The sequence below is a fragment of the Salarias fasciatus genome, chromosome 6 (assembly GCF_902148845.1).
Source record: "Salarias fasciatus chromosome 6, fSalaFa1.1, whole genome shotgun sequence".
NCBI lineage: Eukaryota > Metazoa > Chordata > Actinopteri > Blenniiformes > Blenniidae > Salarias > Salarias fasciatus.
The window spans coordinates 31,632,648-31,645,807 of record NC_043750.1 but is presented as its reverse complement, the minus strand read 5'-3'; the positions used below and the strand labels follow the sequence as shown (position 1 = coordinate 31,645,807).

General features: G+C 43.1%; 1 protein-coding gene across 3 annotated transcripts in view; it reads left to right on the top strand.

The window, feature by feature from the left end:
- Window positions 1-12,194, top strand: part of sorcs1 (sortilin-related VPS10 domain containing receptor 1) — a 188,696-nt gene extending 176,502 nt beyond the window's left edge. Inside the window, exons 22-27 of one of the 3 annotated variants that reach the window (XM_030092968.1) lie at window positions 974-1,086; window positions 4,876-5,010; window positions 8,248-8,347; window positions 9,657-9,762; window positions 10,437-10,594; window positions 12,132-12,194. In XM_030092968.1, coding sequence (XP_029948828.1) covers window positions 974-1,086; window positions 4,876-5,010; window positions 8,248-8,347; window positions 9,657-9,762; window positions 10,437-10,594; window positions 12,132-12,193 — 674 coding nt within the window. In that variant the 3' untranslated portion in view covers window position 12,194. Of the gene's footprint in view, window positions 1-973; window positions 1,087-4,875; window positions 5,011-8,247; window positions 8,348-8,518; window positions 8,613-9,656; window positions 9,763-10,436; window positions 10,595-12,131 lie in introns of those variants that run through there. The other 2 variants (XM_030092969.1, XM_030092970.1) reach the window with 2 other exon arrangements.
- Window positions 12,195-13,160: the final 966 nt, after the last annotated feature.

Genomic DNA, 13,160 nt, shown 5'->3' with positions numbered 1-13,160 from the left:
TCTAAAAAACTAAATAAAGTGCTTTTGATGTTAAACATTTAGTTAAGGTGCTTTCATTCAAGATATTCAGAATTTTTAGAAATGTTCATTTAGAGGTGTTTCGAGGCACCCTGTTATTGATGCTGCTCCAATAAGATGATTACCCAGAGCATTACCCTGTCTGTGTCTCTGTGATAGTTTTTAAAACTTTGACCAGCTGCGCTCTGCGGTGTTCTGACTCAGTGACGCTCAGCTTGTTGAATTACCTGCCGCTCTCTGGGGAGCCCCCTCCGGGGCCTCCGGGGGCTTCGGAGCTCGTTCCCGGCTCCGGGCTTCAAACTGAGGAGGAGTGAGTGTTTGGATGAGCGTCTCCTGAACTCTGAGTCCTGCTCCCTGTGGGCTTTGAGAAGAGTGAAACCTGCAGACGCGTTTCAGCTCAGGATCCGCACGAGTTCAAAGCTCCATTTTTATAGCAACTAAACTTTTGTGTCTCTACTCTTCTGAGAAAAAAAAACAGGGCGTTCATGAGTGCCAAGTAAAGCAACACCACACGATGGAGAACATGGATAATTAGCTGTAGAACTTTTTTCAAGAGCAGAGCACGAAGGCCAGCTACTTTGGGTCATGCTAATGCTAAAGATAATAGCTTCACGAGTACAACAAAGACTTAGCAGCACAGATAACGCTGTAGGTTTGATAGCTTTGGACGATGCTCATGCTAACAGAGACAGACAACAGCTCTGTTAAGACTAACGCCAAAAATCAGGAGTCCATTCAGTTCAATAAGTGCTTCATAAGACACAGCTGGAGTCTCAAGCGAAACCCTTTGGCAGTCTAGGGTTGAGCATTTTGATTTCCAGGTATTTCAGTCATGTGATAGGCTGAGAAGTATCTGATAGAGACACCAACACAAGAGTGAAATCTCAAGGCTGAACGTTGACAGATGAAGGCTAAAAAAAACCCCTATTGCACGTGATTTCTTCCCTCCCCACAGAATACTTCCGATCTCATCTGCTCGCCTTTTCATCAAACCTGGACGAGCACAACCCCGACGTAGCCGAGTGGAGGCTGGACGTGAGCCGAGTCATCAAGAACTCTCTGATCCAGGTAAAGCTCTCCTCCTCCCCCTTTCCCTCCCTCGTCCAGGCTTTTCTCCGGTAAATACTGCGAGCGCCGGGCCGGACCCCCCCTCGAGTGCCGTCTGACCTGCCCCCGGCTGCCAGACATGAATCTGACTTTTATGATGATAAATGACGACGCAAGCGGGAGTGGAGGGGGGGGGATGCGGTGGAGGAGCGAGCTGATTGGCCAGGCTCACACAACTCTGGGAGGGTTCATGGCCACGCAGTAACCGGGATGCTGATGTCGAGGTGTTCCGAGGAATAAATGTCAGAGTGGGTCTGATGTGTTTCTGCTCCGACCGGAAGAGACCAGATGATTCAAACACACACAGGACATGGCAGACGCTCAGTCTGTGGAATTAACCTCACCGCGCGTGTGTGTGAGAAACTCATGTCTTACACAGACATTGCACACAATCTTCACACGCACACAAAATCTATAGGACACACAAATATACAAATTTAATTACAAACACACAAAGAATGTATTTAGGACTCACATATGTCATGGCAAGAACAAATCTAAGTTTTCGCACAGTTTACAAACACACACTTAAATCTCATTACAGACACACGTTCATTATTGTACACGCTAAATTTTGTCTTGCTCACATAAACGTGTGTACAGATGTGCACATATGCACACACATCTGATCACAGGCTGTTACACACAATCAAAGATGCAAATATTCACACCCAAATCCAATTACTCATTCAGAAATCTAATTACACACACATTTCATTGATGCACAGACTTATTACAGACACCAAAATATCACACACAAAAAATCATTACGAACGTGTATGTGTGTGTGTGTGGTTTATTCCTGATTGCGTGGGAGGAAGCAACCGCATCCTTGCATCATGTTTTCACAGTTTCTGATCTCAGGAGTCAAGATTGATGCCAAAAATATCTCAAACTCTTCAGTCTTCACTGAACATGTCGGTTCTGTTATTTGTTATTGACATCAATTTCTTTTCTTCACACCAGCCTGGAAGGCAGAGCACGGAGGGGGGGGGGGGGGGGGGGGAACAAAAAAAAAATATTCAGATAAAAATGTGACAAGATAGCTTAAAACATTTGCAACATCCACTGCAGCAAAACGAGACAAAAACAGAGGAAGTGGACCAAGAAGCTCAGAGGAATCAATGGAAAGTCTGGAAACTTCATGCTCTGTGTTTGTTGTACGCTGTCTGCACAGTGAGGCAGAAAACTGCTCAAAACAGAAAAAAACCTAGCAGATTTACATATTATACACACATGCTGTGGAGATGCCTGGTGGAAGTTTGATTCATTCAACCCAATTCCTCAACATGCAAATGAAATAAGAGGAAATAACCGAATCCCACATGAGCCGCTCAGAACGTGGAGAGGAAAACATCTGTGATAATCGGAAAACAAAAAAAAAACTCCATGAGAAGAAGATTTAGGAGAGCAGAGGTGAACATCTGCCTCCAACAGCTGGTTTGAAAGAACCAGACTCTGAAACACAACTAATCAAATGAGCAAAACTAGAAGAAGAAGCACAGATTAAAAACCTTCAGCTGCAAACATCTGCAGGAAGACAGAGTGAGGGAAGAGAAGGAAACCTTTGTTTCTCTGCATTTTAATCTCTTTCATTCATAGTGAACATCAGACATACATGTTAGGCGCTTCCACTTGTTGCTTTTCTTCTAGACAGAACGCTAAATGATGACCTCCTCCTCCCTTTTTCAGTATGTCCATGCCTGACTGCTTAGCTGGGATTAGTCCATGTCCAGAGTTATTGCTCCAACCAGGAGGGATGAGGAGAATCAGTGGATACAGAAAACAGGAGGGAACTACAGGGAAAAGAGGAAAAACAAGAAACATCTGGGACATGAAACAGGAACATATTTATTAGTTCAGCTGAAGTTTTGTCCCACTCCTCTTCAGTCTCAGCATCTTCTCAGTAATGGGAGTAACGGGAATCTCAAAGCAGCTCAATCATGTCAAAACAACTTTAATACATGATCAAATTCTTCTCCATGTGCCTGGTCTCAGTTCAACAAAACATTCATTCATTCTGCTTCATCTTAGATATGTTAACAGGACACTGGAGCCGTCCTGTATTTGGGTGAAGGGAGTCATTGGTCCCTCTCCAGACTAACATGGAGATACAGTTCCCAACAATTAACAAAACACGCTCTAAATACCTCAATGAGGAAGAACATTCAGAAAAGTCCAAGCCAGGGTAAAATCTGAGAGCAGTACTGAAAGTCCGATCACAGCACAGTTTTTGTTACGTTTTATTTTAATCCACTGTAAGTTTAAATAAAATAGTTCTGAAGCTAAGTAGTAAAATTCCTTGAAGACTGTTGTTTAAATTCTGCTTGAGCGTCATTGTGTTTGAAACCGTTGATCTGCTCAGGCTGTTCTCTGCCTTTCACTCGCTGTCAGCTGGGATTGACTCCAGTCTTCGCTATTGTAGTCTGGACAGAGTGTGTATAGAAGACGGATGAATGGATGCATCGATTTTGACTTTTTTCCTTTTGAGTGTATCTCCAACCTCATCAGCCGCAGATTGCCGGGATGTTTTTGTCCAGCCGCCCATAAAAACGATTGCCAAAAATTTTGAGAGCAGACATCAGGCGAGCGAGCATGAAGAGGCAGGTCTGATTGATGCGGCGCTGCGGCGGATCGGCTCCCGCCTGACGCCACCAATCTGACGTCAGGAGTGAAGACCCGCCCACACACACACACACACACACACACACACACACACACACACACACACACACACACACACACACACACCCAGCACCGCTTGGTGAGAAAAGTTCACATTTAGACAACAAAGTTTTGATAACAAACTTCAAACACACAAAAACGTCATAAGGGTATTTTGGGGTTTTTTTGGAAACTTTCAAGGTCCTTCAGTGTGTCTCCATATATGCAGATGATGGTGAAGACTTTAAAGAAGATGTGCCGCCCAATTCCAAAGAGTGAGCAACAAAACCAAACTCTGGGGTCGATCTACTTGTACATATGCAGAAGAACTTTTCACTTTGTTCAGTGTGCAAGCAACTGGAAAATGTTGTTCTCTGGTAGCTGTTTCCTATAAGAGACTTGCAACGTCACCGCCATTGAATTAAACAGTCATGCAGTGAACTGTTTTCATTTGATTCCCTTCATCTGAGTGTCTATATGATGGAAGACAAGTGAGAAAAATTGTGGGAACAGCAGAAATCATGACTAACCCGTCAGTCGTTGGTCAGTGTCGAGGAGGCTCAGCTGTTACAAACACACATTTCATTACAAACACACATACACACACTTATTGCATAGTGATCTGCAGGATGATTTATGATCCATTTGTTGACTGTTGTGTTGACTGTGATAAACACAAACTGTAGAAGATGATGTACTTGTGATTTGTTTCTCTTGACTCTAAACTGTACACCAGCTGTCGCTGGATCTGTTTTCGTTGTGTTTCGTCCGCAGTTTCCACCAGCAGAATGGATAATTTATGTGATTAGTTAATCACATGATCTTTATGAATTATTTACACTTTACCTTGAAATTTCATATTCTGTCTCTCTCCCTTTTCAGGTTGTATCACAGTGACAAATTGAAGCCGCAATCATTCATTTTTACACCACTTCCTTGTTTCTTTTATGACTTGTCAGTCTTCAGATGCTTCTTTCTGCAGAGGTCTCTAAACTATCTAAATGTGCATCTTGAAGGCGATGGAGGTGCAGAGTCCTGTTGTGTGTCCGCAGTAACACGTCCCCTCCTCCTTCTCTTCCCCTGCAGGCCACGGGGGTGCGAGAGGATCAGCTCCTGGTCACCGTCCTGCCGGGTTTACCCACGGCCGCGGAGTTCTTCCTGCTGCCAGACAAGCAGCTAACGGAGGGGAAACCCGAGAAAAACGCCGCTCAGTTAGACCAGGTGAGACGGAACCTGTGGAGGTGGACTTCAGCTGCTTCTCCAGAACCTCTTCATGATTGCTCCCCGAGTAAAAGAAAAAATAAAGCCCAGCTTCATGTTCCTAAGAGCTCCAGCAGATGTCAGTGTTAACCTACCGGAGCATGTCCGGCTCTTTCCTCCACCAGTCTAAATCAGGAACACGCCTCAGGAAGCTCAGCAATGGACTCATCAATAAGCCTGACAAGTATTAACAAGTTATCAGGGGGAATGACTCTTAGACTCCCTCAAGTCACATCCTGTGGGGTGGGGGTCGGGTGGGGGAGGTCTGAAATATCCAGACAAAGAAACGTTCACGCTCGATCGGCTCCTTAAATCAGGGACGCGTCAACACGGAGCGAATTAGCTCTCAGATGATGACTGATAATAACGTGGGATCGGTTCTCCACGGGAAGGGAACGGAGAGAGGCCGATTCGATTCCCTCTCCTCCCCCCACCTCGGCGCTCGCACCTGCTTGATCGCCCGGAAAGTTCCTCTCTCCTCCCTCGCAGGCCGGCGATAAATCTTCATTCAAGGTTGGCATGTTAAGAGTGCAGAGCGAGCTCAGCTTATTAGAATGTATAATAGATTTACTGACCCTGGTATACAGTGGGAAAAGGTAATTAGTCAAAGCGTGGTCTAAATTTAAACAGCCAAGAAAGGCGAGGATGAAGGACTGCGGGAATTAGTCATATCACAATTAATTTGGCAAATGAGGCCGACGAGATAAATGAAGCTTCTGCAGATGGAAGAATCGCATCTGAAGATGGAAAATGAAGAGTTTTGCTTGGTCTCGTTATGCAGCTTTATCAATACTTGTTTTTTGGGAGTACATTGACCTTTTTACTCTGATTTAATCACTGCTGACAGGATTCAGCCTGCAGACTTCTCCTCACCATAACTCCAAAACATCTGAAAAAGCTAGATCATATCGAGAAAGTTCAAAAACTATCAGGAAGCAGAGAAATAGACATTTGGGCAATGTTTACTCTCGTGAAATTACCCTCAGGTCTTCTACAGTAAACATAGACAAGAGTCAAAGTGTGTCAAGTTTGGAAGCTTCTCAGTGAAAAAATACAGTTTAATAACCGACAAATAGTGAAAACAGATGTCAGAAAGAAAAATGTATTTATTTTACATAAAAACTTGTTCAATCCACACAACCTGAATATGATTGGTTAAACAGAAAAAGTAAAATAGTTTTTGATTGAAAAGGTAACTTTTTTCATTTAAGCCAGGATGTCGAACATAAGGCCAGCGGAGCCAAAACTGTCCCGCTCGAGGTTCCAACCCAGCCCACAAAACTTTTAAAGAAATAGTAAAAAAACATATTTTTTTAAATTTTTTTTTAACAAATTTCTAAAAAGTAGCAGACACAACATCCTGAGATCCAAGCTGTGATATCAGTGAAAAGTTATCAAATTAGCATTAGCTTCAGGGCCATCCTGCTCTCAGGATGAGTTTGTAAAAACATGTAAAATACAACAACCAGAAGAGCAGTTGTCTTTTAAACATTTCACTGTATTTTATACCTGAAAATAAAACAGAAAATTTTCTTTATGGTGAGATTGTAATTGTTTGCTTTGCAACATTTTCATATATATTCTGCTCAACAACAAAGAAAGAAAGAAAAAGTTCAAAGTTTACATTTGGCAAGTTTACATATGGCACTTTTTTAGCGGTCTGGCCCACTCCAGAGGAAACCAGCCTGTATAACACAACTGCATCAGCACATCACGATGGACTTTTGTGTCAGTTTCACTGTCTCCTGTCTCTGTGGCGATCTCAAGATTTGTTTTGAATCGTCGTAAGAAAAAGTAAAAATGAGATTAGTATTTTTACATCATGTTTCCTTCTTTTTTCTTATAAAATGATGTCAAATGTCTTGACTCATGCTGCAGTCAGGAGCGTAACTTGATTCTACATCCAATAGAAATATGTACATGTTTAAACCCCACCTTAAACCCAAATGTTAAAATGACTGTGGGACACGCCCTCTTTCCCTTAGAACAGTTTTTTCAGCAGAAATATGGGATGATTTCAGTGGATTTTCCATTATTTACCTCCAGATCTGCACATGTTCTCTCAGCGTCAGATCATCTCGGGGTGTAAAGCCGCTTGTGATGCTGCGTGGGAAGCTTCCTGCACCAGAGACATAACAGATTAAACCCAGCGTAAAGCAGAAGAGCTCAGACAGAGACAGAGTTCCTGTTGAAGACATCAAGGTTCCTGATGCCTGCAATAAACATCATATTTACAAGGTTCACAGTTTAATGCTGCACTGCTAAACGTTCATGCAGTAATAAGATTGCTGATGAAGGTCAGCCGCACATGTGATCGCTTCACCTTAGACCATTGGTCTTGTCCGTCAGGTAATAATGTCACCACTTTATGGGGGATTTTATAGCTTAACTTAAAGCAGTGATAAACCCGTGACCAGGGATTGTCACAGCGCAGGAGACTTTGAAATGTAAACATTTTTCAAGTATATAAACTGAAGCTTCTTGGGACGTGTAGGCTAAGGGCTATATTATGTGGAAGTAAAAATTCAGAATCGCAAATAAAAAAAAACATAAAAACGGCATGTTGCCAACTCTAATGCTCACAGATGAAAAGTGTTGATCACTTCAGCTTTATTGCCAGGTACGATCTGGATTGTTGCTTTCTTAATAGGAATCAATTTTGGTTCTTTACTTCCTTTTTTATCAAGAAAATTCATGTTTTTTCTTCTTCATATTAATAAAAGTGGATTTAATGTGTTCAGATATGAAGTTTCCATTTGAAATATGTCTATAAGTAAACGAGAGCAGCCGTACCACGTTCAGCTCACCTGGTACCTTATTCCAGATGTCTTTGTCTCTTCTCTTCAGAAAACTTTTATTTTCCTGCCACACTTTTGATATGTTCCCCTCTATCTGTACTCTGGCTGTCACTCACACGCTGACTAAGCAGCCAGTCAAAGCCAAACACCTTCGGAGGTGCTGTCAAGGCCAAGTGATTTTTGGACTCGGTTATTTTTCACCCTGACGTACCAGGATTGATCGGGACTTTAAACAAACTCGCTCCAAAATGTCAGCAAATAAATGACAAATCCAAACTCCCATGAAAGACGAGATCTGACCGTCTCGGGCGTCTGTTCTTCTTCACAAGCCATGAGGTGATGCATGCAAAAAGAAAGTTTCTCTCTCACTCAGACTCTTCCTCCGTCTTTGTCTTGTCAGCTCTCCGAGGTTCTGCTCAGCGCCTTGAACCAGAACCTGGTCCAGTTCACGTTGCGGCCGGGGGTCCAGGTCACAGTGTACGCAGCCCACCTATCAGCAGGTATCCAGCCCGCCTTACCCGACCCCGGGGTCTCTGGAAACCCTGTGGTGAATGGGACAGAACATAAGTCACAAAGATGATGTAGAGTTACAGACAGTTAGGTATATTTTTTTTTAATATTTTTTCAACTAACAGCCTCAATCCTGTGTGTGATTGGCTCCCACCATGTAGCTACACAGAGACATTCAGAGAGTGAGCATCGTTATGTGTGCCTCTTCCTATTGGGGATGCTGCTTCTGTCCTAAAGAGGCTTATAAGATAAAGAGTAAGAGAAGTCCACACTACTGTATACTGAACTGATTCATCTGAACAGAGCGCAAAGTAAGGAAATCTCTGTTTGATGCTTTATTTCTATGTTGGAACAATGCTTCTTTGTAATAACTTCATCAAGCCTTTGGAAATGGTGCCACATCTGGAAGGAATATGCATTTGAGGGATGAGCAGCATTATGTGAGTCGTGCACATGAGAAATGAGCCAAATCTGTGCCGCAGAAGAGAAACAGCTGGTTTGTAAGTGAAGTCTTGTTTGGTGATTTGTATCAATGAAGTCTGAAGAGAAAGGACTGCTGGGAATGTGTTCACAGCTGGCTCTGTTGGTAGAGTGAGACGTCTCAAGCCAAGTTAATACGTTTCATGGGGAAACAGAAAATGGACATCGATTTGAAGACAATGTCCCTCAAAAACTTCCAGCTTGAGATCTGTTTTCAAAAAGGTGCATTTTCAAATGCTCCGACCAAGGTTTCCGAGACGACCATTGCCAGTAGAGACTGACACTGATGGTGAAGGGATCATATGGCCATTGATTCGCTTGCACTTCAGCCCACAGACAGTCTTTCTCATATAATGGAGGACAGGGGTTGTTTGTGAGATTGTTGTAGGAAACCAAAACAAAATGAATCCATGTAAACTCCACACAAATCAACCAAAGAAATTTAATCACCAAAAGACAACACTGCAGCCATCAGGGCGAAGTTCTCCAACTGTTCCTAGTTTCTGATATGGTTGAAAACATTCTGACGTTTTATGATTGGCACAACCTGCATTCCTCCCACAAATGCACTTCCCTACATATGTGGCGTCTCTTAAAAGTAAAATAAACCGGCTGTGAATTATTGCCAGGAAACATCGGTGCAGCACAGAAACGATCTACCAAACGCACATTTCCATACTTTTTGCGCCATGTTTATGATTCACATAGGAGTGTTTTCTGTTCACTGCTCATTGCATGATTCAGCTGGATGGAAATACAACCCGAGCTTGTCGCTTTGCGTCTCATGCCTCCACGCCTCTTGTCTCCTTGTCTCCGCAGCGCCCCTAGTGGACACCAGCGAGAACCACAGTGGCTCTGCCATGCTAATGCTGCTATCAGTAGTGGTTGTGGGTTTAGCTGTATTTGTCATCTACAAATTCAAGAGGTAAAGTGCTCATGAAATGCCATGTCTATATAGTCGTCACGTAGCGGCGCGCTGACAGCTCGGTAAACAAAAGCTGCCGGCGAGGCTGCGGAGAAGGTTGATAGCTGCCTGTCAAACGTCTGCGCCGCGAGAGGGAGGACTGGCTCACACATCTGTGGGGGTCCTGCAGAAATTCTTTTTATCAGGTCATTCTTTACAGAGGAAATGTCAGTCAGTGTCGGGCTGCTATCAATATTAAGCCCTTTGAACGTCGGCAATTGACCTTTCTGAAATGTTAAATTATGTCTCCTCGCTGAAGTGCCGCACCGAGGCAAAACAACGTGAAGGGTCAGGAAGATTTACAGACAAGCAGAGACGGGATGAAACGTCACATTTACACACTTTGTTCTTCCAGCATTCGAGCGTAAAGCAATTGTCATGCAAATAATTTCCAACGGCACTATAATCCACTTCTTGCTGCAGAGATCCACAAGATGTACCCTGACTGTTTTTCTACTGTACACCGATCAGCCATTACATTATGGCCATCTGCCTCATAGTGTGTCGTTCCATCTTCTTCTGGAAGCAACAATACGGAGTGTATTCACTTCACCTTGGAGCGGCCGTCATGTCATGGCTGATCGGTGCAGGCTGCTCTCTGTGTCCCTTTGCCTCACTGTAAATCTTTCCTCAAGGAAGATCCCAGGCCTCAACGTCTATGCGCAGATGCAGAACGAAAAAGAACAAGAAATGATGAGTCCAGCTGATCCAACAGAGTCCACGCCCAGCTCTCAGCGGGACTTGGTGCATTCTTTGGAGATTCTGGACACAGAGTTTAACTCACGGCCCATCGGTAACTGTCCTGTCTTTAACTCGCCGTCTGCGCTTCTTCTGTTTCCATCGCACATTCCACCTTCATCATGTTCATGTTGTCTCATCTCGCTCATCCTGTTTTTCATTGTGTTTCTCAGTGAAGTGGTCCAGTCAGCAGGAGAACTAGGCTAGACTGAGTGTGACATACACTGCGGCTCCTTCTTGGTGGTACGCTCAACACTTGGTTTTTCACCGGAACGTTGCCATGGTTTTATTTTCGAAAATACATGGATGGAAAAGAAAAAGGGTTCTTTCTGAAGTCTCGCGCAGCGCTGCTAAAAATGGCAGATGTACTTTTACACCTGTTAGTCCAAAAATGTGGTGAGGTGGGGAGCAGAAATCCAGGTCTGTTATTTTACACTGGGAATAGTTACACATGGAATAAGTAACTCAGTTTCATATAATACTGCAAGCAGCAATAGATCGTTTGAAGAGTGGCACAGCTGCTATCTCGGTCTGACCTGCACCCTGTGTTGACCGTTAGCACTAGCATTAGCCAAAGCGGCTGCAGTTACTCTTTGACTAAACTCCTTTTTTGTAGGGAGTAGAGCTTGTTTAATACCAAACTAACTCAGGTAAATAATTGCCACTGAAAGTACCATTAGCATTAGCCAATGCTTTCGTCCTAATGGTAACTATTACATCAACTCCTATTTACTTTAGGTGGAGCCTCCTTAATCAGAACTAACTCAAACCCGGTTAACATTAACCTGTATTCACCATCTGGACAGTGAAACCAGCGTAGCTCTACAAGCAGGTGACTTTGTGAAGTTTTCCCTCCCTGAGCTGTCACACAGCGGTCAGGCTCGGTCCCGGGTCCATCACAGCTGTCACTCTGTGTGGGATGTAATCAGATCCCTCTGCTGGGACAAGTCAAAACTTCAGAGTGCTCTAGTACCTGCAGTTCTCTGAAAGGTGAACGGGGACAGCTTCACGGTACACCAAAACACACTTTCAATCAACTGAGGTGAAATCTGTAATCAGATTACCTGCCGCCAAAAGTGAGCTTGTGCATGAACTTGGACCGATTGATGGATCAAAAGCTTGCAGAACAAAACAGTTTTCTTTCTGTCTGAGACCTGTAACATTACATTATTTTTGACATTTTCATATTCATTCATTATTTAATGCCATTTTTAACATTTTATTTGGGTGATTTTTGAACCACCAGCAAAGTATTTCCTATTCATATGTAATGTTTATGTTATAGCCTCATATCAAAATCTCATTAATTTGCTTACAGTTGTTGTATGTATTACATATTTTATGCTAGCATGACTGTTAACAGTTTGCGGTGATTGGTCACAGAAATATCACTCAGTTTATGTTTTGTCTCATCTAATACAGCTCGAGTCCAGGTTGTACTTTCGTTGTGGGGTTTGCATGATTCCCCTGTGTGGGTTTTGAATATGTGAATTAGCCTTATATTTTTTTTCCATTTGTGTTTGATGAAAATTGAGTTCTGACTCCAGAACAGACGTCTGATTTTGTGTTCTCTGTCCTCTCTCCTCCCGCAGGATGTATGAAACCTCATGTACATGTGAAATTCTCCACAGAACTCCCCACGTACATCGTGTGAACTCCGGACCGACTCATCCTGGATATTTTTTTACCATTTGGGACACGATGGTTTCGAGCTTTATTACCTGTGCATGTTGGACCCTGCTGACACAAACTACTGTGCTCCGTTCGAACCAGAACAAACTGTGTACAGGTCGTTTTGTTTCCCTTTCGCTTTTTTTCTTTCGTCATACGTCCAAGAAACATTTTTAAAAGTCCATTTATTTATCCGCTGTGCGAGGGGGGAAAAACACGGCGGAGAAGGAGCGCCAGCATGAACTGGAGAGAAAACATGAAATAAGCAGTTTGCTTACATATCTGAGCTCGGTTTGCTGTGCTATGAAGCTAACAGCACTAGTGTATTATTTATTCATATGAATATACTTTTATGATATTACAGTGAATTACACATTTACTTTGTAAATCATGAATGTCTATGTTAGAAAATTTGTGTATTTTAATAACATACTAAAAAGAATGATAAAATATGAATAGGGAACTTCAGAAAGCTGATTTATGGCACAATACACATTTTCTACTCGAGTATTTCCTTTTTTTGGATTTTGATTTGTTAACAACAGTCTGATGGGGTTTTTGTTTTTTTTGTTTTGTTTTTTTCAGGATTAATTTCAACTTTTGCTGTTAATCTAATGCTTCTGGTACTATTTATGAAACATACCAGTTTGTAAGATGTTTTGTGCTTCGGATTAACTCTCAAAAAGGCTGCAAGCGATCCCCAAATATCACCACATCTTTTGGGACTTGGAGGAAGGTAAGAGAGGAGGGGGAGGGGGGCAGGGAGGGGGTATCCCTCCGTCAGGAGGCGTCCCGGGCCCGGAGGTGCAGCTCCAGCTCCAGGAGGCTCAGATTTAGGAGGGAGTCCAGAGAGCGTGACAGACAGGGAGAGAGAGATGGAGGCGTGCGTTTCGGGGACACATTAAGAGCGTCCTGTTGAAAGCAGAGAGACGACTGCTTGAATACTTAAT